Source organism: Astatotilapia calliptera, chromosome 20, assembly GCF_900246225.1.
Source record: "Astatotilapia calliptera chromosome 20, fAstCal1.2, whole genome shotgun sequence".
Classification (NCBI taxonomy): domain Eukaryota; kingdom Metazoa; phylum Chordata; class Actinopteri; order Cichliformes; family Cichlidae; genus Astatotilapia; species Astatotilapia calliptera.
Genome location: NC_039321.1, coordinates 13,295,082 through 13,323,081, shown reverse-complemented (window position 1 = coordinate 13,323,081; position 28,000 = coordinate 13,295,082). Strand labels below are relative to the sequence as shown.

Below are 28,000 nucleotides of genomic sequence, written 5' to 3'. Positions count from 1 at the left end.
CTAAATGCATTGAGTTACTGATTAGCAATGCGTGTATATGAGTCTTTGGTACGCCTAATGAACTGGCTACTGAGTGTATATGCACAGTGCAGCAGTGAAGAGGCCAGTTAGGAGCATCTTTCACAAAAAGCTGTGTACATATATTTCTGAGGTATAGGTACAGTATTCTGAAGTACTCTAATACAGCACCCTTGTACCAACTGAGTATCTGTTACATCTTTAATGACTTACCATGGTCCAAAAATTAAATCTTAGTGTCCTAATTGTCTTGATTCCGATGTGTATTCATTTGGCTGGAGTTATCTGTTATTTGCAGACACATTTTAACTGAAATAAATAACTGAAACCATATTGAATTAATGATGAAAGGTTATCAATTCACCCTGAATTAAAGATTATTCTGTTCATATGAGCTCCATTACTACGTGCGAGCTTAACTCTGAAAATATCAGATAGTTTGCATGCAAAATGTGGTTAATTGCAGGATATGAAAGCGGAGGGCAGGGCTTGTTTTGTTGCATTCCTGCGGACGGTTTGACCTTTGACCTGGTTGTTGCATTCCAGAGAGGCTTGTCCTGCAGCAGCACAGTCATCCCTTTGGTCCACACGGCTTCTATGCTAGAAAGACTATGTATGTTGAGCTAATTAAGACCGAGTAGCGATTCTGAGAGACTCGCAGACACCGCAGCGTTCAGCCGAGCTAAAAGGAAGCTCTTGACTGGCATCTGCACAGTTATCCCATAGCTTAGTTAGCATTTTTGCTAAACAACTAAACCGCCATCGTATTTTGAGGTTGCTTTGTAGACACACAGCGACTAGCCGCAAACACCAGCGCAGAGGAAATGAAGGACAAACAAAAGAGAAAGAAGGAGCGGACCTGGGCTGAGGCTGCTCGCATGGTAATCTCATTTTTTAATGTATTCAGCTACATGCAAAATATATGTGGTTTAATGTGAATTGATGGGTCTAGATGTGTGGGTTTCGTTATTCTGCTCACGACTACAGCCTGGTTTCTGCTGTAGTATCAGCTAGCTATTGGCACTGTGGCGTTACTCTAACAACTTAAATACAGCCAGAAGGGTTGTGTTTAATATATATGGAAGAACGTAGCTACATTTTCCATCTTTTCCCGTTTCTTTCTGCTATTGACACAAAAAGCTACGTGACGCAGTATGCTAACGCTGGCTAGCATGCTATCGTGCACGTCTCCTGTTTTGAGCTCTTTGTTTGCTAGGGAGCTAGCTTGCTAGCTTTACGCTTATTACCATTCCAGCAACTTGAGTAAAAAACTAAATTAAAATAAAATAAAGAAGAAGAAGAAAAGCTAGGTAAACTCTAATGCAGGTTTACTACCCAATGTACCTCCATATCACTGAATCTGTTAAACCCAAATGTGCACGTTAATGTAGTGCACATTTGGTTCAATGCCGTGAATGTTGTTGACGATAATGCACGCTAACGTTAGCAAAGCTAACAGCTAAGGTTAACCACTAACTCAGCTTTAATTGGAATCCGCGTTAGTGCTGAATGGTGTCTTGTGTAAAGAGCCGTCCGGTACAGCAGGCTAAACGCTACAACGAGCAGAAACAACGTCGGACAGAAACCAAATATTAGTCCCATTATATAGCTACAAATTACACGTTAGGCACTAGCAGGATCTGGGTTGGGTTGGTTATGGTACATGTAATACGTGCACATGAAACAATGGAAATACACAGCTGTGAAACTGGTCGCATGGCAGATAAGGCATATTCATGATTGTAGATTTGGGGTGAAGCTCAGACCGGCTAAGTTAAATGGCTTCGCTAGCTGTGTTTTGGCAAACTAGGCCTTCTTTACTCCTCAAAGCCGGAACATAACATGTGGTGGGCAAAACATTAGAAACAGCGCCCTCAATACTCATGTCCATTTCACCAGTACTGGAAACTGAAATGTCAGGAACAGATCAGTGTTAACGGTGTGTTGATAGTGCCTGTCTAAAGGAGTCTTTTTCAGAAGTTTAGATTGTGGGACTCAGTGGACAGGTTTGATTTACTAGCTGGATTAAAGTAGTCAGAAGTGTATGCAAAAACCTCACACTGTTGACTACATGTTTAAACATATTTTCTCAGGTAAAAGTATGAGAAATGTTCACACTCTTCATCAGGAAATAATCCTTTTCAGAGATGAAAACTGTGAAAATGGTTTGGTTTGGTCTTCCTCTAGGATATTTGCCTCTGTGCAGCAGCAAGCAAGTTGTTTAGCCCATTATGCTAATCCTGAAGCCTTTGTTACTTAGTGTTTATAGCGTTTGGCATTTTAGTGCATCTTTGTAGATATGTTGTCATACTGTACACTTTTACGGACATCTGAGTTGATGTTGGATCATTCAAAACCATTGCAGTGTTTTCTTGGCCATCATGCCTTAGTTATACTGCAGTTTGTGGAGAAACAATGCTGCAGTACTCTGATTTGTTCTTGGTTCACATAACTGCTGCTGAGGTGTTTCTAAACAACAAATCACAAGGCGCTCAGCAATGTGCTTTTTGTTTTGATGGTCTCTTATCTTTTTCATCTGTCCTTCAGGGTTCCTTGTCCAGACTAGTTGAGGAAACTTGAAGCTGTGCGGTGTGGCAGTGATTGACATGTGCAGGCACATTTTATGGATAGCTGGATTTCATTGGCTTTGTTTTTTTTTTTTGGGGGGGGGGGGGGGGGGGGGTGCACATGTTTTCATTGCTTGTCTCGCCTGTGTCTGATGAAGATTTTCACATCACAACCTGTGTTGTGCCACACAATGTTTGTGGCATGTCGGTTGGCCGTGCACCTCTTGATTTTTGTAACATGGTGTGTTGCGCATGGCCGGCGCTGCTGGGTTGAAGACACAAGTGTATGATTGTGCCGCCATTTTAATGATAAACCTGCATATAAGCTCAGCGACATGCTGACACACAGAGGGAATGTTGCAGTTGTATGAAAACTTGAGTTTGTGCAAAGAACTTTGCAAAAAAAAACCCCACTTGGCAAAGTCTTGGCTTCTGGTTTTGACCACTTCTCCTCCTTATCAGCACATATCATGCGATATTGTCATTTAGGAGACCACTGCAGCGGCTTCTTGCGCCTTAACAGCAAGTATAAATGACTGCACCTGTGTTTAGATGGCATGGTGTGGAGTGAAGCGACCACTGCGGAGGGCATGTTGGCAGCTCTAGAAGGCATTCACAGCTGATGCTTCACATTACTTTTTAAGCTTTGGCCCATTTTTTTTTTTTTTTTTTTTTTTTTCAGTCGGTTCCCTGATCTGAAACAAAGATTGAAGTTTTTTCTATAAAACAGTATAAAGTATTTCTAACTAGGGCTGGGCCATATCATACCGTTCACGGTAATACCGTTATAATGTTGGGCAAAGATAAGAAAATGAAATATCGCAATAGAATATGGGTAAAACACGCATGTGCAGTGCTTTTGTTTTCATACGCACATGTCGGAAAAAGCATGGCGGCGACGGAGAATGAGGAGGGCGAAAGCAGATCGTTGAATGAAACAGATGAACCAGAATTGGTTTGTAAAAATGCTGCAAATTCAGTGGTGTGGAACTGGTTTGGCTTTCGTCCGTCAGATACACAACAAAGCACTATTTTTGGTAGAGCATGCTAGCGGGCCATCGTTATTACCATGTTTTTTGGAAAATACGGCACATTTAAAATCAATCCTTTCATTTTTCTGAAAATCAACAGGGCCCTTATAATCCCGTGCGCCTTATGTATGAATTCTGGTTGTTTTTACTGACCTTGAAACGAGTTTATGTCGTACACGGCGCTCGAAAATCTGTCAAATGTTTTAGTATGACTTTGCTAAGCTACGAACCCGCACCGCTTGATGGATTGTCGGAGCATTACGGCTGTCGTAGGCAGGAGCCTCGCAAAGTGTTACGTACTGTGCTTCAACATAATATTACCGTATTGTGTGTGTGTATAACTTCTTTTTAAGTTTTGTGGATATTATACTGTCAGCAAGGATTTTGCATTTGCACTGTTAAATTTTTATATAACTTTAATGCACATAAAAAACAGCTGCTTGTTCAAGTGAAAATACATTGATGGGGTTTTTTGCGCTAATAAAGTTGTGGAGTTGCAAAGTATTTTGTCTAGTGTCAATTATATATTTTCAAATGTATATTGTGATAAATATTTTTGGTTATAGCGCCCTGCTCTATTTCTAACTGTGGATTTCCAGTATCTGATATTTAGGACTTGCAAACTTGTGGCGAGTTTATAAGCCAAGCCAAGTCAAGTTCTGGACGGTAAGAAGACTGAGATTAGAGACCAGTCGTGGTAGTGCCCCACACCCAGCGTATTCACCTCCTCAAAGCAGTCAGCAGGAGAGGCAGTGTAGAATCATCGCAACGATTCTCTCTATCACTGTTAGCTTTGTAGCTTTGAAAAATAAAGATTCACCATTAAATACTTAAAGTACACTGAAGCCTAGCCTGAACATTGGTGAGGATCTGCCAGACAATCACAGATATTCTGCACACTCAGAATATTAGAATGGGATTTGCAGAAAATCTGCAATTTAAGATGAGAAATACCCTAAACAGATACTAATTGTTTCATTTCAATTCATCAGATTTACAAAGGGGAAAATAAAGCTCTGAACTGACCATTGTGTTATTCTCTAAGAGTTTGATGGGCAACATCTTTTTGTTAATCAAAATTATACAACTTTTCAGGAAACTTTAGTTTTCCAAACAATATATTTTTAGAGTGTCTTTTCATTTCTACTTACTGGAAGCTGGAAAAATGTTTTTGGTGCATGTAATAGACAGAAGCAAAAAGTTATGGGTGTATATAAAGCAAACTAAAACAAAGATCAATTGTCAGTATTTTGATTAATTACTCAACACATTAGTCTTGTGATTTCATTTTTGTTTTTTCCCCTTTCTAAAAACCCGAAGACAGCCCAGCTGTCTAGTTGTGTCAGTGCATTTAAATTTAAAACCTTTATAAGAATTATATGTTACTGTTCTCTGTGATAAGTCTCTGATGCATGTTTTTCATATAGAAAATGTTCACTATGTGCGTCATCTTGGTCAAATTTCTGAATTGATTACATTTTCAGAGTCAAATGAGGATTTGTCTAAGTTTCTGGAGGGCACAGGTGCTGTGTGTGGAGGAAGTCTAGGCTTTTAGGTGATCGTTTGGAGCTCATCATCTATTCCCTTTTTCAAGAATTTATTTTCTCATAAGCCTCACGGTCAGCTGTGATTTAACTGGGCTACTTAAATCTTTAGTTTTGAATAATTCTGAAAGAATAACTACAAATTGACCAACATCCTAGCAACATGAAGGCTACATGACAGAATTGCACGCTCAATACAGGAAATCTCTCATTCTCTAGTACAACATAACCACTTTCGTGTGCTATCCTCCTTTAACGCTAAAACATCTAGGCGTGGCCTTTTGTCAGTGTCCACGCTGCTCCGCCTAAGTCTGCAGCTTCAGCTCCACAGCTTTGCTGCTCAGACCTAAAACTATTTGACTCTGGGTTTCCTTCTTTATTTGCTTGGATTAGTTCTACACACCCTGGACTATTTCTCAGTTCAGCTACGTTTAACCCATTACGTCAAAGCTAATTACCTTACTTCTTAGGCAGTTGCTCTTGACTTTACACAAGTTTAATTTGAGTAAACAGCTTTAGATTCCTCGGTAGTCTTTGTACATTTGCACCCTGATCATTGAAAAGCTCAGAAATGAGCGTACTTGCTATAAAACTTTAGGATGCTGTTCTTATCCTTACATACGTGTGTGTGTCTGTGTGATAAAGATATTTATATCTAATGTAAATTGCACCCAAAATGTCTTTTTGTGTTAGTTTACCTGTTTTGTTTTGCAGCATGACGGACTAAATCTGAATTTAATTTTGTGCTGTTATACAACATAAAATGAATCTATAATTTTATTTATATAATGCCAAATCACAGCAACAGTCACCTCAAGACCTTTTATATTGTAAGGCGAAGACCATATAATAATGCTAACCTTGTATTTAGTAGGGGCGCAACTAGGGCTGAACAATTATGGAAAATAATCTAATTGCGATTTTTTTGCCTCAATATTGCGATTGCGATGCGATATGCGATTATTTTTTAAGGTCTTTGTCTTCTGTATTATTAAACAAAGACAAGCAATACATCATATAGTATGGCCAATACTATATTACATTAATTTTAAACTGTTCTTTCCTGGAAGACAGACCTCTGTTATGATGACATGAGGTGATGCATGAATTGATGACTGACATTTTTATTTAACTTCTTCAATCACAACAGTATATTTGAACATACACAATAGTTTATTTTTAGCTTACAAACATCTGAGCATAAAGTGCTGGCAAGGAACCCTGGTGTAAACATTAAAATGAAAGTCAGTACAATGTGCAGATTGCAGAAATATACATAAAAAAAATCAGTGGCTTTACCACACTCAGTTTTTCGACATCTGTGAACTACTAGACAGTCATTCAATTAAAAAATAATATTAAATAAATAAAACTAATAAATAAAAAATACACACATCTTACTGATCTCTGCAGTCAGTAACATTACACATAAAGTGCAAACATAATAGCAATTGTATAAACACACACACAAACACGCCTTTAAAGTTTAAAGGCGTGAAATTGGACGGTCTAGCCTTCTGATTAGTTCTGATTAGTGTCACCGCTGTCTCGGTGGAGTTTAATAAACTCGGCCGTCTGCTTCTTGCTATCTAAAATATAACCAGACACTGGTGTAAATTCTCGACTGTCTCATACTTCTGTTTAATACGTTTTCTGTTTGACGTTTAGTCAGCTGTGTGAAAACCAAGGAGGAACCCACCCGGGGGATTAATAAAGTTTTATTTTATCTAATCTAATAACTTTAATCTCAGCCAAACCGATTTACTCACGAACAAACAAAACACTGAAAAAAGCCCAACAATAACATTTTTAGGTTGTCTAAGTGACTTATATATTACGTTTAACCCGAGCAGCGAAACTCCGCGGTGATCTGAAAATGATGTGCCGGGAGTTGTGCCGTTCTCGGCCGCATCAGTAACCCTCGAGCTCCCGGCTAGCTGTCGAGCTGGTGGGTAGCAGACGCCTCTGAAAACGTCGAAGCACTTTTGCAAATATGGGATATCTTGATAAACCGAGCAGATATTTGATGTTTACACAACTACTTTCTCGCCTGAAAATATGTTAAAAGTTTATTTTGTGACCCAGAAAGATTAGTATGAGTAATTTTAAAACTTAGTAGCGGCCGCCATTGCTGGAAACTGGAGTTTGGCTGGGCCGCGCTATGAATTCTGGGATATGGTAGTAATTTGGACAGCCTTCGGCGCGTCGCTGTGACGTAATCGGTCTACAAATGCGGCCTCAGGAGGATGCAGCCCATGAATTGTATAATATAATCGCAGTATAATCGCAGCCTTTGCGGTTAGAAAATTGCACTTGATCATGTCGCGATATTATCGCAAATGCGATATATCGTTCAGGTGCAACGATACACAAAATTCACGGTTTGGTTCGATACTTTTTGTCACGGTTCGATATTTTGTCAATACAAAAAAATGTTCATGCCTTTTTAATTTGTCATTTATTAAAATTATAAATATATATTTTAACTCAAAAGTACAGTTTTTAAATTTAACCCTAACCCTTGTGCGTGTTTTTTATTTTGACAGCGAATGCGCACCTGCGGACCACTTATGTGCAGCCCTGGTTATTTAGCTCATCATATCACAGCCACAGAAATTATTTTGTCCATGAAACCATAAAGCTGCACTTTCTTTTTGCCTTATAGTCTGATTTGTCATAACTTTTCTGTTTTGTGGTAAGCTTTTCTTTGGCTGTCACTTCTTCACCCTGACCTGTCTTATTTGGCTCAGCAGAACTAAAATATATATCCTGCTGCTTTTACACACGCACTCACATACAGTGGGGCAAAAAAGTATTTAGTCAACCACCGATTGTGCAAGTTCCCCCACTTAAAATGATGACAGAGGTCAGTAATTTGCACCAGAGGTACACTTCAACTGTGAGAGACAGAATGTGAAAAAAAAATCCATGAATTCACATGGTAGGATTTGTAAAGAATTTATTCGTAAATTAGGGTGGAAAATAAGTATTTGGTCACCTCAAACAAGGAAAATCTCTGGCTCTCACAGACCTGTAACGTCTTCTGTAAGAAGCTTTTCTGTCCCCCAATCGTTACCTGTATGAATGGCACCTGTTTGAACTCATCATCTGTATAAAAGACACCTGTCCACAGCCTCAAACAGTCAGACTCCAAACTCCGCCATGGCCAAGACCAAAGAGCTTTCGAAGGACACCAGGAAAAGTATTGTAGACCTGCACCAGACTGGGAAGAGTGAATCTACAATAGGCAAGCAGCTTGGTGTGAAAAAAATCAACTATGGGAGCAATCATCAGAAAATGGAAGACATACAAGACCACTGATAATCTCCCTCGATCTGGGGCTCCACGCAAGATCTCATCCCGTGGGGTCAAAATGAGAACGGTGAGCAAAGATCCCAGAACCACACGGGGGGACCTGGTGAATGACCTGCAGAGAGCTGGGACCAAAGTAACAAAGGTCACCATCAGTAACACACTACAACGGCAGGGAATCAAATCCCGCAGTGCCAGACGTGTTCCGCTGCTGAAGCCAGTGCATGTCCAGGCCCGTCTGAAGTTTACCAGAGAGCACATGGATGATACAGCAGAGGATTGGGAGAATGTCATGTGGTCAGATGAAACCAAAGTAGAACTTTTTGGTATAAACTCAACTCGTCGTGTTTGGAGGAAGAAGAATACTGAGTTGCATCCCAAGAACACCATACCTACTGTGAAGCATGGGGGTGGAAACATCATGCTATGGGGCTGTTTTTCTGCCAAGGGGACAGGACGACTGATCCGTGTTAAGGACAGAATGAATGGGGCCATGTATCGTGAGATTTTGAGCCAAAACCTCCTTCCATCAGTGAGAACTTTGAAGATGAAATGAGGCTGGGTCTTCCAACATGACAATGATCCAAAACACACCGCCCGGGCAACAAAGGAGTGGCTCCGTAAGAAGCATTTGAAAGTCCTGGAGTGGCCTAGCCAGTCTCCAGACCTCAACCCCATAGAAAATCTGTGGCGGGAGTTGAAAGTCCGTGTTGCTTGGCGACAACCCCAAAACATCACTTCTCTCGAGAAGATCTGCATGGAGGAATGGGCCAAAATACCAGCTACTGTGTGTGCAAACCTGGTAAAGACCTATAGTAAACATTTGACCTCTGTTATTGCCAACAAAGGTTATGTTACAAAGTATTGAGTTGTATTTTTGTTATTGACCAAATACTTATTTTCCACCCTGATTTACGAATAAATTCTTTACAAATCCTACCATGTGGATTCATGGATTTTTTTTTTTTCACATTCTGTCTCTCACAGTTGAAGTGTACCTCTGGTGCAAATTACTGACCTCTGTCATCATTTTAGGTGGGGGAACTTGCACAATCGGTGGCTGACTAAATACTTTTTTGCCCCACTGTAAGCTCAGCGATTCTCTGTGCGATCAACCTCTCACATGTTTAAGCTTGCTGCGGGAGATTTCACTTGTCATGTTTGCGTAGTAAGCTAACGATTGATAAGACGATGTCAGAGGAATTGGTGCGCAAATTATCATCACTCACCAATCAGTGCTGTCGCTCTCTATACACAGTTCGCGCGATTGCAAAGTGAAAGCAAAAAAACAAGCGCAAATTCAAACGCGACTTCAATATGTCACTTATTGACAGTGGCTCACCGATGCCAATGACATAATTACCCAGCTACATTTCCGAAAGAATGCAAAAGCATTGACATATATTTTTCCTTCCTACAATAGCCCGACGGGCAGGGCAGAGATAGATTTTGGTAGCCCGACTGGAAAAATTGCTAGCCCCAAGACGTCGGGCTAGCGATATTGCGAGCCCTGTATCTGATTGAGGAATCACTCATCTTTGGAAAAGAGAGTTTATTACAGAGAAATGGCTCTTTCCAAAATAAAAGCTATACTATCTGCTTCTTCTGGGCTATATTCTCAGCAGCATATTAAACATATCAGGTCCCCATAAGGAGAATCATGTGCTAACGGCTGTCTAAATGACTCGGCTAAAGTTTGTAGCATGCGTGCTTGTTGTTTTTGTCTGCTTCTACTTGTCTTTGCACTAGGATGATGTCGGCGTAAATGTGCAGTCATATTCGTTGTGTTCCCACTAGTGCTTTCAGCGTTAATCTCGTTGAAATGACCATAACGCCACAACACGGCAAATCTCCGTTAACGAGCTACCCCTGATCGCCCCGTGCGTGGGGCTAGACAGCCAACACGTTAACGAGCTAACTGCGCTAACACACTAGTTCCCACCCATGTAATTAAGCATTGCGTGGCACATCCAACATACCGTTTTACTTTAGTCCATGACGCGCTTACCTTCAGGGTCATACGTCACATGAAAACCAAAATAATTCCAAACGCCAGATCTGAATGAGGGTGGGGGAGGTTCAATTTGCCATGTTGCAATGAGAGCTTAACTTGCCCTGCGCTCTTCCTTCTGACGATGCGGTCTGTGTTGAGCGCTCAGTGGATCTGCGCTTGACAGTGCAGCCTAGGCGGAGTAGTCGAACGCAGCTTCACTGAGCGCTCAACACAGACCGCATCGTCAGAAGGAAAGTTGATAAAATAAATTACAAATTTTGTATTGTTCAATACATATGTGTACCGAACCGAAAGCACTGTATCGAACGGTTCAATATCGACACGAATATCGTTGCACCCCTAGCATTTAGGTATTTTCTTAGTGGAGTGTTTGACAGTTTGTTTTCTTAAAATCTTTTACAGGTTTTAGAAAACTTTTCAGATGCACCCATGACTCCTAAACAAATTCTGCATGTCATCCAGACCAAGGGGCTGAAGGAGATGAGGTCAGAAACACGCACACTCATGCACACACACAAAAATTTGCAAGCTGATAATAATAATAGCAGGCTGCAAATGTATGCACACACTCACCTGAGAATAACAGATGAGGATCTATGATAAAGTGCAGTGACAGTGACAACTATTTGTCCATTATTTATCCTGATTGAAAAAGCCATATTTATAAGTAGTAGTGTAATCTTAGATGAAGTACTGATTGATAGATGACAAACTATATGTGGTGCTGAAGTTGTAGTAGTAGTTTTTTCTAAAACATTGTGGTTTACAAATTCACAGAATTTTAACCTTACATATTTTTAATGCTCTTATTCTGTTTTTAGCAGGAAATGAACTGATCACGTATTAGCTGAAATGTCACTGTGTTTATAAATTAAGTTTTTTTCCCCCTCTTTACATGGACGGTTTGGCCTGCTGCTGATCTAAACAGAAGGTATGTTGGTCAATACATATTATTGTATATGTTACACATTGATATGCATTTTTTTATAATTGGGTGTTCGTGAAACGTCATGGTGGCACACCAAGTTTTCGATTGTTTGCCATGAAGTACGAAGCTGCTGTAACTGGGTGTGTGTGTGTGTGTGTGTGTGTGTGTGTGTGTGTGTGTGTGTGTGTGTGTGTGTGTACACAGTGGTACAGCTCCTTTGGCCTGCCTGGTCACCATGCTGCATTCCCAAGTGAGAGGGGATCGAGTCAAGAACAGCATCTTCTTCAAGCTACCTGGACGAATGAGTCTTTTTACTCTCAAGGTACTGAATCAACAATTCCCAAAATAATATTCTCCCAAATTCCGATGCAACTCTCAGCTTGTGTTCGTTATATTCACAGTGGTGAATCTTTGCTACAAAAGTACTTGCTCACTGACTTATTACTAAATATTTGTACTAGTAGCTCCTGAAGTGCTCCACTTTTTTCCTAAACACCTGATGTTTTGATTGTTTAAAATTCTTCTTTGCACTGTTGGATTTGACAGCGTACATTATGCCTGCGGAGAATACTGTTATTAAGAAGGGCATCGCCTACTCTGCACTCTTTTGCTCTGTAGAAAAACGCTCCCCAGTGGACAAAGGCAACCTCGGAGTCAGAGACACCATCAGAGCTGGCTGGGGGTACGACACCCCCAGCTTCCAGCAGCAGCACCCCGGCAGCAGGCTCAGCCGTGGCCCCAGTTGGTCCCACTGAGGCCACTGAACAGGAGAGCTGCGACTCCACTGAGACTACTGCTGCTGCCAGTGTGGACAATGATGGTAACATCATTAAGCCATGTGCTGGTCACCTCTTAGTGTGCATACCACATCCAGGGCTCTAGACTAACTTTTTGCCATGGGCGTACCGGTACGCCTAACTTTAAAAAGTTAGGCGTTCGGCACAAAAGTTAGGCGCACACAAATTTTATAATTTATACAATAGAATGTGTTTTTCTGGATACACTGTGCTTTTTCAGCTTTCAAAGATTGATGACACCGTGTCAGAGCACTGGCTATGAATTTCAGAAGGATCAGGCCTTAACTTAACAGAAAAGTTAGCAATAGTTCTTTTCCTATTACAGCTACATCCACTTCTGTTGTGCCTAGGCTGCTCACTAGGGCTGGGTATCATCACTGATTTCTATAATCCATTCGATTCGATTCAACTTAGCCTCAGACAGTCAGAAATATTATAATTCTGATCATTTATCAGTACTGACTTCATCAGAATTGTGAACATCACAGCAGATGCCTTTGTGTGAAAGTAACTGAGAATAAAACAGAAAAACATGAAGGAGATTTTCCTGGTCTGGCTTTTTATAGCAGATAACCTTAAAAATATTCTACAATGTTCTGCATATAAAGTTTAAATTTCTTCAGTATTGAATAACAGAAAAAATGGACTTTCTTGTCCGAGGTCATTTAAGTGAAGAAAAGAAAAAGACAGCAGCCACAGCGCTGTAAACAACGGTAGACTGGTGGGTAATAAGCAAATGAATAATACAGAAAACAGAGATTGGAGACGGGAAACTGTTCTTGAAGTACAGAGAGAGATAGAGAGAGAGCTAGCTGTGCATGAAGCATTTTAATAGTCGTGGAAGCAAAACAGCAAAATTCATGACGACATTGATCAAATGTGAAGCGCAGTTTGCTGCTTCTTTTGCTGCTGGCTCGGTGAATTTTGGTTGGAGAGACAAAACCTGCAGCTCAGAATCAGCGCAAAAAGACGTAAACACAGCGCGGACCGGACGCATCAGCATCGCTAAGCTCCGACAGCGTGTCCGTCTACGGGCCGTCGGGTGAGAAAGCCGAGAAAGACAAAGCTGATTCTGATGCGTCGATCCGCTCTGTGTTTACGTCTTTGTGTGGAATCCGTGTACCTGCTCTCATTTGCTGTTTGGTTGTTGTTGAAATGGTTTTGTGAGCTTTAATCTGAGAATCTGGCGTTTCTGGCAAAACACAGTTATATTTAAAAGTCGATTCAGGATTTAATGAATTGATATCGCTTTATTCAAGCTACTCACCTCCCACTTCCACCTGCACTTTCAACTGGACCACGGCCAATCAGAGAGGTCCCGCCCTGACCATCTCTGATTGGTTTAGTCCACGATAGGGGCATAATGTGTGTCTGTTGTTGACCACAGGGAAGGTTGCAGATTTATTTATTTATTTATTTATTTATTTTTGGCTACCTGTTCAGGTAGCCAAAAAAAAAAAAAAAAAAAAGTTGGTCGCACAGGTGCAACCAATTTTTTTATTTTTTTTTTTGCAGTCGCACCACTGAAAAATTTGGTCGCATTTGCGACCAAATTGGTCGCACTCTAGAGCCCTGACATCCCTTTGTCTTTTCCTTAATGATGCTATGCAGTCATTCTGTTAGTCTAGTTGTTTGCAGCTCCACCTCAGCAGTGGTGCTTTGCTAGTCAGAGAGCTAAAACAAAAGGTAAACAGTAAATGATGGCAGGATAGTGTCCTGTATACTGAACTGCATATCAGTAAGACGTACCAATTTAGCACATTTATATTCTCAGATGTGTTCGTTACATTGAATTAATTAGGATGTCCGAGTCTGATGTGGCCTTACAGATAAAAAGTGTCTGTCACTCCAGACCAGACCATGTAAATCATGAAGATGACTTGATTCCTTGGCCCCTGTTATGCAGCAGCCAGCAGTAAACACAAGCCCAATGTTTTCCATCAATCAATAAAAACTTTGTTTTATAAATATGGGGGAGTCTGGGCAGTGGGCTACCAGAACTTAAATAATTTTGCACATTTATCATGTAAAAACACTGACATGCACTGTTATATTAAGTTATATTAAGATCTGTCAGGGATTAAATGTGTAGTTACAGTTCTTTTCTTTTTTTTCTTTTTTCTGTCTTATCTCCTGGTCAGTATTACTCTGTGATGCAGTGCCTGTCCTCTGTTTGTTTTCCTGGGGCATTCAAACTATTTGAAACAGACATTTCTGTTACTCAGTCTCATTGTTTCTGATATTTTGTAATCAAAGCTGAGAAATGTAAATGAAAAGAGAATCCCCTTTGAGGCTCAGTGCAATAACACTTCCCAGAGAACTGCATGTGGGTTGACTTGATTCATTTATAAATGTGCATAAGAGTCAAAACCACAAGATCTGTTGACAGAACTGTACAAAGACGCTTTTATGTACTTTATTTATTTTAAAGTAACCATTTTACTAGACTGAAAACAATAATGGTGTCATTAATAGAGATTAAGGTCAAATTTGTCAATATTGGGTAGAAGCCACAAATAAGCTTGAGTTTGGGTAGAAGCCATTTCATCGTCTTAGTTAAGACGTAAATGTAAGTTCTTTGCTACTTGCGGCTGCACTCCCACCTTGTAAATGTTAAGTGTATCTGCTGTTTGCAAACATGTGGAATAGTGATTATTTTTCTTTGGCTTGAAGCTTCGGTTGATGAGAGTTCATCCAGCGCCTCCTGCTCCGTGGAGCTACAGGCTCCCAGCAGCCAGCCTCAGACTCGCCTCAGCAGGTCAGCAGGACAGCAGGGTCGCACTGACACACAGCAGACCCAGCACGCGCAGACCAGACTGAGCCGCTCAAGACAGGTAGGGCCCTGCATGACACTATTTGTGGCTCCATGTCTAAAAAGAAATGTGATGTGTTTACTAGTCACACTTTTTAAGCAGTCTGCAATGTCATGCTGTACGGTACTTATACTGTGCTGCTGCCTAATTGTGTGTAACATAGATATACAACACTTCATTCAGTCATTTCAGAATCATTTTTTTATATAGCAGAATTAAAAGTAATGTATATAATTTAGCTAAGAAGGTAGACCAGTTTATCTACTAAACAAAAGCCTGGTGGTGTGATTCCAGTCTGCATACCAAATCCAAAGCCTTGAGCAAGGTACTAACCCCAAGGTACTATCAAGAGTGTAAATGTTGGCTAGAAAAAGTTGGTGTGAAGCATGTTGTGTGAAGAGTGCTCAGCTAGAATAGAAAAGCACTATATAGGAAATGCTCCTTTTACCGTTTGGCTTATTTTGCAAAAAATTAAAAACATTTAAAACTGTTGAGTAGGGCTGCCACAAACGATTATTTTGATAGTAGACTAGTCACCGATTATTTTTGTGATTAGTCAACTAATCAGATCATGCATCCATTGGACGTTAAACACACAGCTTATTGCACCAGCATGCGTCTGCTCTTATATGACTATCATTACATTAAACACTTCAAGCTGTAAGCTATGTGCTAACTAAAAATAAAGACAAGATGATAGTTTATTAAAGTTTTAATGAAATTTGCAGATGGTCTCGGTGGAGTTTAATAAACTCGGCCGTCTGTTCTTTCTATGTAAAATATAACAGGACACTGGAGTAAACTCTCGACCATCTCACACTTCTGTTTAATCAGTTCTTATATATCATGTTTAACCTGAGTAGCGAAAGACTGCGGGGGGTTTGAAAATGATGTGCCAGGAGTTCGCTGTTCTCGCCAGCTCTAGTGAGCCTTGAACTTTCTAGCTATCGAGCTGGTGGATAACAGACGTCTCTGAAAACATCGGAGCACTTTTACAAATATGTGATGTCTTGATAAACCGAGCAGATATTTCTGTCTTCGAATTTTGACATGCTTCGCTGCATCCCTGTAATGTAATTGGCCTACAAATGCGGCCTCTGAAGGATGCTGCCGCTGAATTTTCTTCTTATTCGGGGTTTAACGGCAGCTGGTATCCCTGGACATGCAGTGCTGCCATCTTCTGTTTCAGTCCGTTATTACACTCTTAAATCCTACTACTTATTCATGCGTCTTTCGGGATCTTACAAAGCTTCAAACGACGCGTCGATTATGAAATTACCGTATTTCCCGGACTACAAAGCGCACCTAAATATTAGCCGCACAAGCTAAAATCAGGGGAAAATCCTGATGTGTACATACATTAGCCGCACCTGACTAAAAGCCGCAGGTGTTTCAATGTTGACTTATCATATGTAAGAGAATATGCACAAAGGGAATTGTCAGGAAAGAGATGGCTGTTTGGAGACATCACTTTTATTAATATTTTGAAAAACAAGTTATGGGTACATATTTGCACATGTAGTACATAACAGTAGCCTACAGCACACCAGAAAAATAGATTCGGACTACCTTTTAGGCTCAGGTGCAGTGACACAGCTTTAACAAGAAGAAAAGTCAGTCATTCACCACCATCTTTCTCTTCTTCCTGCGCACTAAAACCACCAAAGTCCTCTTCTCCAGTGTCGGATACAAACAGGCTCAGGATGGCTTCGTCATCCACTCTCCGCTTCTCTCCTTCGTTGTCACTTTCAAAACCAAAGAAATCCTCATTGTCAGTGTCAGAGTCGAACACCCTCAGAAGGGCCGTGGCGGTGTCCTCCTCACCATCATGCAGCAGTCCAGCCCTTCAAAATCCGTTGGTGATCGTGGATGTTTTCACACTTTTCCACGCTGTCAGAATCCACCGGTGGAGTTGGGCATAACTTGCTTTTCGCAAGTTTATCGCCGCTCATCATCCACGCCTCCCGCTGAACGGGTACCGCTACTTTGAAGTTTGTTTTTCGCGCTACTTCGTACAGCACTACGTTGCCTGGCGGGCGGACATCAAATTCAAATTCAAATTTTATTTGTCACGTACACAGTCATACACAGTACGATATGTAGTGAAATGCTTGGACAACTGCTCGTGACCTAAAGAAAACAAAAAAGGAAAAGGCTATGAATAAGATAGGAAATAAATATGAAAAATTAAAAAGGGTAAATTTAACTAGGAAGGAATAAAATATAAATTAAGGTTAAAAATGAAATAACTGTACAACACAAATTAGAATGAAGGGTAAATTTAACTGGGAAGAATAAGATAAAATATATAAATTAAAGTTGAAAATAAAATAACTGTACAACAAAATACACAATATAGAACTATATAAGAATGTATGAAGAAATCTAAATCTAAATAAATATATACACAATAACAGCAGCTGTACAAGTATTAACCGGAAATGAAGAATATAGTGACCAGTGTTGTGCAAAACCAAAGTCCAGAAAGTCCAGTGTGTGTGTAAGAACCATATGTGTGGGTCAGTACTGTGTGGTGGTGTGATTGAGAGACCGTATCGCCTGCGGGAAGAAGCTCCTCCTCAGTCTCTCTGTGTTGGTCTTCAGGGAGCGGAATCGCTTTCCTGACCTCAACAGAGAGAACAGTCTGTTGTTGGGATGGCTGAGGTCCTTCACGATCTTCCTGGCCTTGGTCCAGCACCGCCTGCTGTAGATTGAGTGCAGGTCAGGGAGCTCGGAGCGGATGGTGCGCTCAGCTGACCGCACAACCCTCTGTAGAGCTCGTCTGTCCTGCATGGTGCTGTTCCCGAACCAGATTAAGATGTTTCCCGCCAGGATGCTCTCTATGGTGCACGAGTAAAAGTTTCTGAGCACCTTGGAGGGCAGTTGGAAGTCTCTCAAGCGTCTGAGGTGGTAGAGACGCTGTCGGGCCTTTTTCACCACGGTGTTGATGTGACAGGACCATGACAGGTCCTGCGTGATGTGAACTCCGAGGTATTTGAAGCTGTCCACTCTCTCCACTGGGCACTCGTTGATGACGGGGGTCTGGTAGTTCCTCTCCTGCTTAGTGCTGAAGTCCACTATCAGCTCCTTTGTCTTACTGACGTTTAGAAGGAGGTTGTTCCTTTGGCACCAGTTCTCCAGATTCCTAATCTCCTTCACGTAGGCACATGTGACTAACATACCACTCTTGAACCCCGATCCTTCCGCCAGGCAACGTAGTGCCGTACAACAGCGGAACACACAAAACAAATCGTCTTACGATATGACAAAAATCATGGACAATCCATAGAAAAGCCGCACCTGACTAAAAGCCGCAGGGTTCAAAGCTTGTGCAAAAAGTAGCGGCTTATAGCCCGACAATTACGGTAGTCGTTAACGATTTTAATACTCGACGTAATCGCGACTAGTCGACTAATTGTGGCAGCCCTGCTGTTGAGCATACTTCTTACTGTGTTACGTAATTGAGGTTAGTTTTATTTTAATTTTAGTTTTATTTCTATAGTTCACAACACCAGTTTTCTCAGCAGTCTGAGAACGAAATGCTCTTTTGGGGTGATGCGGTACTATGAGGGCTATGATCAAACTTGACCATTTAGTTTTTTGAGATGACAGATTATATTTATATCATCAGAGTTTATTTAATTCTGCGTTTAGCAGGGAGCCGATAGAACTGATGTAATGTGCCAGAGCTATAGTCCGCCTCACTGTTGCGACTGAATCTCTTGAAGGCTTTTCACTCAGCTTTTAGAACAGTCCTACATCAACGTTCAACTATAAAATGAAACATTTCAAGAATTCTCCATTTAGACAAGGAAACATACCAGTCAAAAGTTTGGACACACATTCTCATTTAATGGTTTTTCTTTATTTTTACTTTACTTCTCCTTGCTACATTGAAAACACATACTGGAGACATCAAATACATGAAGCAAGATATATGGAGTTATGTAGCAAAGGTTCCTCAAAGTAGCCGCCCTTTGCTTTGTTGACAGTGCTGCAAACCCTCGGCCTTCTCTCAGTGAGCTTCATGATGTCGTCACCTGAAATGGTTTCACTTCACAGGTGTGCCTTGTCAGGGTTCATTGTTTGTTGAATTTCTAAGACCTTGAATCCGCAGTTGAAAAAACCATCAAGCGTTATGATGAAACTGGCTCACATGAGGACTGTCCCATGAAAGAAAGACCCAGAGTCACCTCTGCTGCTGAGGATTAAAATTCATCAGAGTCACCAGCCTCAGAAATCACAAGTTAACAACAGCTCAGATTAGAGCCCAGATAAATGCCAAACAGAGCTCCAGTAGCAGACTGGAACGTCTTTTTTTGTTTACTACATAATTCCATATGTGTTCATTCATAATCTTGATGCCTTCAGTGAGAATATGCAGTGCGATATGTGAAATTTTTCCAACCGACAATCGTCAGTCCATTAACCGAGGATAGGCAACATATTCACGCAGGTGACTTTTTGATGGAAGAGCAATTAATTTTTTATCTGTTGTTTGGTCGAGTGTGTAAGACAGATAAATACTGGAACGGCATGTAAACATGGTTCCCTCCCCATCATTGTGTGGGGTGTTTTATTTTGTTATTTATTTATTTATTTTTATTTAAATAAAATATTTTTTTTCTTACCATAGGCTACTGCCTTTCTTTCTTTCTGTTATGAGTTTGAGTATTATTATTTATTTTTTCCGTTAACTGCTTCTCTTGGCTTCCACCAACATTATTAGCCAACTTACTCATGGGCAAATAAATAAACCGCTCTTGTAAAAACGATCGGTGAAAGGCTCAGCCTATTGTCAATGGTCGATATATTAGTGTAATCGCCCAACCTTAGTAAATAGTCATGAACATAAAGAAAAAACATTAGATGAGAAGGTGCGCTCACAAAGTGGGCTTTAATAAGCCAAACTAAATCAAATGTGACTTACTAAGTAGTCAGGTACAAGCGAACAGTTACATTATTCCACTAGTAACAGCACTTCTGCATATGTCTGCCGTTTGTTTTCTACAGTCAGGAAGGCAGAGGAAGAAAGCTGTTATGATGCCTCGCGTCGTCCTCACCCCTCTTAAGGTGAATGGAGAGCATGTCCCCTCAGGTACGAGCCTCTCTTGAATTCTCACACAGAATCAAGAAAAACACCCATTGCAAAAGTTGGAATACAGACTGTTGGCCATCCTGATCCAAGAGATATCAGTGTTATTGAAATTCATACTCATTGCCAACAGAATCATGTAAAATATACTGAAAAAAATTCAAGGTTTGATTCACCAGCCATCATATGCTGGATTGTACCAGTGTACCGGTCATAAATGTATGCATGAAGAGTCATATTTTTAAACTTGTTGATTTGTTGTTACACACCAGGGCTGGTACCTGGAAGCTTGTGCTAAGAAAGGTGTTTATGAGCAGTGCATGACTTTGTTGCTTTGCAGCTGAACTACAGCATCTGTCTACATCATCTTGAGTTAAAAGTTTTCTGGGGGGTTTGTCATGAATAGGTCCCATGAAGCGGAGTCGGGGAGGGGTGGATGTAGACTTTGAAACGCCAGGCTCCATCCTGGTCAACACCAACATCAGAGCTCTCATCAATACGCGGACATTCTTAGCTTTCCCGGTACACTCACAACAGCAGCTGCTGCAGCTGCTGCCTGAGGTGGACCGACAAGTAAGCGGTCTTTCTATTCTTTATTCCAGTTTATGTTTACTGTAATATTATATGTGCCAATATCTAGCACAGGGCAAATGAGAAACGAATTAAACTGATATTTTTAACACTTACTGCAGGGAGGAAGAAAAAAAGAGAATTTTGAGCTTGTCGATTTTTGATGTACAGCAGTAATTTCAGTAGTGCGCAGCGGTGTGCCTGCTCTGCTACAGACTTTTTGTATTCTTGGAATAATGAAATTTTAAATTCCTTATACAGTTATTTTATATGTGTACTTAAACGTTTTTAGTGTTGTACTTAGGGCACCAAACACTCAACTGTGTACTCATCACTTGACTTGTTGTCTCACGTCATTTTGTCTCTGGTTGTAGATTGGACCTGATGGCATGGCCAGACTGAGCAGTTCAGCTCTTAACAATGAATTTTTTACTCACGCCTCCCAGAGCTGGAAAGAGAGGCTGGGTGATGGTAAGTTTCTGGTCATTCATAGACAGATTGCCATGCTTTACTGACTTCATCACTGTTCTTCAATAGGGTTTGACATAATCAGTGGCCCAATGCCCCAGAGCCAGTAAAACAAGATTGTTAGGCAAGTTGTTGGCCATCTGCTGTTTGCTCCAGTGGCCGTGTTTCCACCTATTGCAATTCCACAACTTCCTGTCTAAAAGGAATCCTCACTCACACGTAGTTTCTTCTTCAATTTAGTATGAAAGAAATAGAGACTTCTTAGTGACTGTGAAAACAGGATAAAAGATCTTCAATGAATTTATACGCTGTATACAACATACCTCATTCACCTGTTCATAAAATACTTTTTCTGTGCCTGAGCATTTTGGATCTAACATTCACACACTTTCTTATTTCACTGAAGGCATGCAAATCAGTTGGTGTTTGGTTCATATTCTGTCTCTCTCCATTTAAATGAAACTACCATAAAAATTAGAGACTGTTCATTTCTACAGACATGAGCAAACTTACAAATTCAGCGGGGGATCAGATCATTATTTCCCCCACCGTGTGAATATACAAAATTAGAGATAGAAAATTAAACTACCTAGCAGTTTATACGGTATTTAAATGCCCGTGAAAATCTGCAAATCACTTTTCACTAATTGAGGCCATTTTATGTGCATAAAAATTCCCTCAAGCATGACTTTAGTGAATAGGTCTATTGAGGTTTATGGTTAAAAAAAAAAAAAAAAAAGTTGAGATTTTCTGAAGCATTCCTATGACTACTAACACCTTTTTGACTAAAAATGCTAAATCCTTGACATGTGTTTGATCTGTTTAGGTGAGTTCACCCATGAGATGCAAGTGCGTTTCCGACAGGAAATGGAGAAAGAGAAGAAGGTAGAGGTGTGGAAGGAGAAGTTTTTTGAAGAGTATCATGGGCAAAAGTAAGAGCCAAATCATTTCATCTAAATTTAATGTATTGTTCACGTTTCAGTATTATTGCTAGACATGTAGTATCCTTTTAACTGAAAATGTTTATATTTCTGCCCATACTGTTACATGTAATTGAGACATCAGCCTACAATAGCTTACATGTTATGTTCAGTCTGGTATTCACTGTGTGCTAAATTGTGTTGCTGTGTACTTGTAGGTCTGGCCTAACACAAGAAGAGTCACTAAAGCTTACCATGAGTGAAGCCAGCGAAGTTGCAGCTAGTGTGCTAGACAGTGATGTGACTGTGGTGGCAACCGGTGCCCCCAAAAGACGCAGCGTAGGTCGGCGGAGGCGAGATGGTAGGATGAGGAGACGTACGCGAGCTGACCTGCGCCGGAGGGCTCGCAGAACCATCTGCAAGACCACTCCATCCCTGCAGTCTGCAGAAGCAGCTGAGGCCAATGCAGCTGTGGATATTTCAGCAGTTTCTGTTGGCTCTCCCATGTCCGAAAACACAGTGGTTCAGGGAGAGGTAGTGCTGCAGACCGACTGTGGGGTGGAGCTCCCAGATGAGAGTGGTTTTACAGAGCCAAAGCCTTCTCCCATTCCAGAGCCAGTCACATTGCCACCCCCCACACCTGTTCCAACTCCCAGCCCCAGCCCAGCTTCAACCAGCGCTAATGAAGAGCATGAAGTCGCTGCTCGCTTGCTCCCCGAAGAGAGTGCACCTGTGTTGGCTTCCACCACTTCTCCATCCTCGTCCTCGTCCTCCTCCTCTTCATCTGCCTCTTCACCTGTTTCTTCACCATCTTCACCTTCTGATAGACAGGGGACATTTGTTGGAGTCCTGGACTCTTCTTCATCCTCCTCAGCCTCCTCAAGTGCTGCAGTTGCTGCAGATCCCCTGGACGATACCGCTTCTGTGATCACCTCCATCACAGGAGGAACTGCCACCAGCAGCCGTGAGAGCAGCCCATCTGTTAGTCCAGCTGCCACCCCTCTGCCCAGCACCCAGCTGAAAGAACAGAAGAGAAGGCCAGATGAGACTGAAGCCTTTTCTAGCTTCCCCGAAAAGAGGCCACGGCTTGACGACCGTCAGTCCTTTCGTACCACAATTGACAGTGTGTGTTCAGAAAAGCCGCAGCCGACAACAGAAGAACCCAAGGTGCCACCTATCCGGGTAAGTGTTAGTGAAATAATCCAGAAAGGTCCAGGATTACTTTCTGTCACACACAGTTCTTGGTGCACAAAGACAAGTAGTCTGTATAGATGAATGGATAGCTGCTTGTTATCAGATAAATTTTGACTTGCTGTCCCTGTGTTTGTTTCTCAGATTCAACTGTCCAGAATCAAACCTCCCTGGGTCAAAGGGCACCCCACCTACCAGATCTGTCCCCGGATCGTGCCGCCCGGCGAAGGCTCGCGCCGGTCGGGGACAGGGGGTGCGCGCACCTTGGCGGACATCAAAGCCCGTGCACAACAAGCCCGTGCCCAGCGCGAGGCCGCTGCTGCTGTTGCAGCCTCTGCCGACGGGACAAGCCCGGCCAGGGTCAGGCTGCGGCCTGGTGCTGGGCTACCGGATAGCAGCAATGGAAGACGATCGCGAGAGCATCCAGGACCTATCGAGCCCGGAGGAGGAGGAGGAGGAGGTGGAGAAGAAGAAAGTGAAAATGGAAATGAAACAAGGGGAAGTAGTGGGATGGAAGAGCAGGGATCGTCTTCAGGCACTAATTCGTCTGGAACACAACTACAGCTTCTTAATGTAGAGCCTACATCTGAGCCTTCCCCTTCATTGTCCACTACCTCAACCTCCATGTCCTTGGAGCCCCCACAGACGCCAAGTCCTCAGCAAGCGGAACCAGTTGGGGGGGCAGATGGACAGTTAATTGAAGCAACCACAGCTAGTATCCAGAGCTCCTCCAACGGACTCACAGATGGGGCTGCCTCACTTTCTTCAGAGCCTGATGTGTCTGAGTCACCAGCCATGCAGTCTGCCAGAGAAAGCCAGGTAGTTGAAACTGGTGGCAGTGCCCCTACAGAGAGCGCAACTGTTGGTTGTGAAAAACCTTCATTAGCACAAACCTCTATCCCAGATTCCCTTCCGAGGTTTGGGGCTCAGGGTGTGGATGTTATTCAGACGCTGGCCAGTTCTTGTCATGCCAAGGACCAGGAGCAAGGGAAGGAGGCTGGATTGGGTAGTGTTATCCAGCATGGTTCTCACCATGTTGACCCCCAGGAGGCATTCTCCCGTACAGCCACTGAGAGACAGCGATCAGATGGATCTTCACCCCAACATGTGGATTCCTCTAGTGCTGAGAAAGATGAGGCTGGCACATATAGCGACTCAACAGAAACCGCTTCAGACTGTGAGAATGAAAGCCAGGAGGAAGAGCAGCAGCCTGGCCACGAATGGTGTCCTCAATTGAACACTCAGAGAAATGGCCAGCTGGTGATTTGTAGCCCTCCTCAGAAACAACAACCGGTCATCCAGACCCACATGACTAGCCGCCACGGCCAGACCGTCATTCAGCCTTGCTTCCCCAGCAGCATGACTCAGCCACAACACAGCCGTATCCATTCACAAGACTCTAATGCTCTGTCTGCACCCCTGCCACAAGGGCTAAGGGACACAACTGTTGTTAAAACTGAGTCTGGAGATGACTGTAGAGACTCCAGACTGAGCTCTGAAGAGGAGTGTCGTGGAGCTTTAAAGTCTCCTGCCACTCACTCAAATGCTGCATCTGCCTCCAAAAGACTGGCCAGTTCAGTCAGACTTGTGTCCAGTGTGGAGGCCAACAACCCTTTGGTCACTCAGTTACTTCAGGGCAGCCTGCCTCTGGAAAAAGTTCTACCCTTACACTCTGCCAACAGACTGGAGATTAGCAGATTACCAGGAACCCTGCCCAGGCCACCAGCAGCAAGAACCCCAGGGACTCGTAACAGGCCTGAGGTTTCAGCCAAATCTTCAAGCCCAGAGCTGACTACTCCAGTCCAGATCCATAAGTCCCCAACATCCCGCCCAGTTTCCTGTCTGATGGAAGCCCCAGCTTTACCGCAGTATCAGTCCTCCCAGGCCCCTGGAGCTGTTCCAGTCATCACCCCTCTGCCACCCTCCTCCAGCGGTTTATTGTCCTCCAGAGGTAAGCAAGACCTCATGCCTGGGTCTGCTGTGGAGTCTGCAGTTATCAAAGAGTCTCATGGTCAGCAGCCTTCCCAGGGAGCCACTCCAGACAGGCCTCAGTCAGCCCATCGGACCATGTGCAATGGACCCTCTCCTCCTCACGCAGACCCCTGCCCAACAGAGGTGATACCTTGTATTAAGATTAACTGGCGTCCCCCACAATCTCAGCTTCCTCACTCTCTGCAACAACCCCCGTCTCCTGCACCTACTGTAAAGAACGAAGTTGGTGCACGACCCTCTTGTCAAGCTATTGCCAAATCCTCACTCAGTGTACCCTTAAGTGTTACCAAAAAGGAACCTGGGAACTCTGTCGATGGCTATCTAAGCGGCGGGGCAATAGAAGGACTCATCAACATGGAGTTTACTTTGGCCAGGATGGCAAAGAAAGATCACAGCAAAGCTCCCTACTCCTCTGGCTCTCCCTCTTCTTCCTGTTCTCCCTCACCCTCTGCTCCCTCCCTTCCCTTCCATCTTTATGGGAAGCTCCCCAAGCAGGGTGGAGGAGTTGGAGGGGTAAGCTACACAGCCAATGTTTCAGTGATGGACAACAGCAGTTTCTCCCGGAGCATGGCAGACAGTGTGCTGCAGCTGCACCCCCGCTTGGGTCCCAGCCAGACTACCCTCAGCATTCAGGCCTTTACTGACAGTACGGCAGAGGAAGTGGCACTCAAGTGCTCGTGCCGCCTCAAAGCCATGATCATGTGCCAAGGCTGTGGTGCCTTCTGCCATGATGATTGCATCGGGCCCTCCAAACTCTGTGTGTCATGTCTGGTGGTCAGATAGTATGCTGAAGTTTCAGTGCACTGTAGAACTGCTGTTTGTATAGTGTGAGCAGCAGGGCCGCAGCTTTCAGAGTGTTGCCAGAAACCTAAGTATGGTAGAGAACACAGGAGAAGCCAGATGGTCAACATTTGCCTTGTAAAATATGACTGGTCTGTATTGTTGCAGATTTCCTGTTTTTGTTTGAGCTGTACTGATTGTTATTGTTGTTGTTGTTATTATTATTAATTATTATTATTATTATCATTATTATTATTATTGTGCATTGGGGCATGATTGATTGTAAATTGTGCCTTTTTTTTTTCTCCTCAAAAACATTTACCTCATCTTATCTTGCTCCACCTGTTATCATTTGGTGGCCATCATTTTTTTTGGTCCCGTTTGTCAGTCAACGGGGAATTACTGTTGTCTCTGCGCAAAGAAGTATTTTTTTAACCATTAAAATGAGTAAATGACATTGTATCACCAGTTTGTTTTTTTTGACTCATTTTATGATTCCGTTGAGTTCTAGTTTGTAGTTACAGTTAATTACCAAGAACAAATAAAGTGAACGTTATGTGCTGTTAAAATTTGAATCCTTGATAACTTTCAGAGTTTTTACCAGCAATGGGGACTGTGTTAAAATACTGCACCTGCCACGTGGCAGGAGCAGCACAGGACTGGCTGGAAGAACACAATGATTTCAGGGTATCCACGGGATGTGCCGGAACAAGCCAGAGACCGGATGCAACCAACTGCACCCTAAGGATCTGCTGCCAGCATGAAATGGGACCCTGTGCCTTGAAGTGTCAGAGCTGATTGGTGATATGAGACAGAATTTGTATTCATTTTTGTATTTTTTTTTCGCGTTAAAATAAATTGTAGGCACAGAAACTGATAAATCAGTCAGACTGTATCAGTATAAACAGCTATACACACATTTCAGTAGCTAAAGGATAACCAAGGAGTCTGCTTCATACTCCAGAGTTGGTGGTGGGTTTCTACACCGTTCTGTGCTGGGATCTGTATAATGTACTTTCTGCACTGTACATGGCCCCTAAGGTAGTGTTATTAGAAATGTTATGAGAGAACAGTGCATATGTTTTCTTTGCTATGCACATTATCCACACAATCCTGGACACTTGTTCAAGGCATCTTTCAAAGTCAAAGACCTGGAAGCATTATATCTAATGAAACAGACTATAGCATGTAGTTAAGGCTACAGTAGGTGACCCTGAATCCTCCCGTAATTGTGCTGTGGCTGCTGGGGTTTCCCATCATGTACTGAGTGTTTCTTCTTCACTCACCATGTCTTTGTACACCACTCTGCATTGAATTACTAGTTATTAATCTCTGGCTCTCTTTCAGTGTGTGTCTTTGTCCTGTCTTCTGTCCCGCACTCCCTACCAGTCACAGCAAATGGTTGCCCCTCCCTGAGCCTGGTTCTCTAAAAGTTTTTTTCCTGTTTAAAGGGGAGTTTTTTCATCGCACTTTTGACAAGTGCTTTCTTACAGGGGGCCGTTTGATTGTTTTCTCTAGTATTGTTATTGTAAGGTCTCTATCTTACAATATAAAGCACCGCAAGGCAACTGTTGTTGTGATTTGGTGCTATATAAATAAAATTTATATCAGATGGATCTGTATGTTTGATTTGGATTTTATTCCAGATAGTGTTCCTGATGCAATTTACCTGAGGATTGGGACCACTAGCTTGTGATCGCATGGGGTCAGGTTTTTGTATCTAGAATAAAATTTAAAATCCTTCTTTCGTAGGATATGATGAAACCTGATATCTTAAAGACCTTTTAGTACTGTATTACCCCGACAGAGCACTTGCTTCCTCAAATTTCTAAAAGTAGAATGTGAGGCAGAACCTTCAGCTACCAGGCTCCCAGTTTGGTTTTGGCTGAAACCCTTGCTACTTTGAAAGTCACTTGGTTATGCACAGGCACTGTGGTGGACTTTCCTTGTTGCGCTGAAC

The 28,000-nt window shown here is 42.3% G+C and overlaps 1 protein-coding gene across 1 annotated transcript; it reads left to right on the top strand.

Annotated features, from left to right (window-relative positions):
* Positions 1-515: 515 nt before the first annotated feature.
* On the top strand, positions 516-26,251 carry asxl1 (ASXL transcriptional regulator 1). Its single transcript, XM_026153855.1, has 12 exons — positions 516-899; positions 10,889-10,971; positions 11,415-11,417; positions 11,619-11,736; positions 12,033-12,234; positions 14,885-15,045; positions 20,038-20,122; positions 20,526-20,692; positions 21,064-21,160; positions 21,984-22,089; positions 22,296-23,259; positions 23,413-26,251. The coding sequence occupies exons 1-12, from the start codon at positions 843-845 to the stop codon at positions 26,041-26,043; spliced, it is 4,674 nt and encodes a 1,557-aa protein (XP_026009640.1). The 5' UTR covers positions 516-842; the 3' UTR covers positions 26,044-26,251.
* Positions 26,252-28,000: the final 1,749 nt, after the last annotated feature.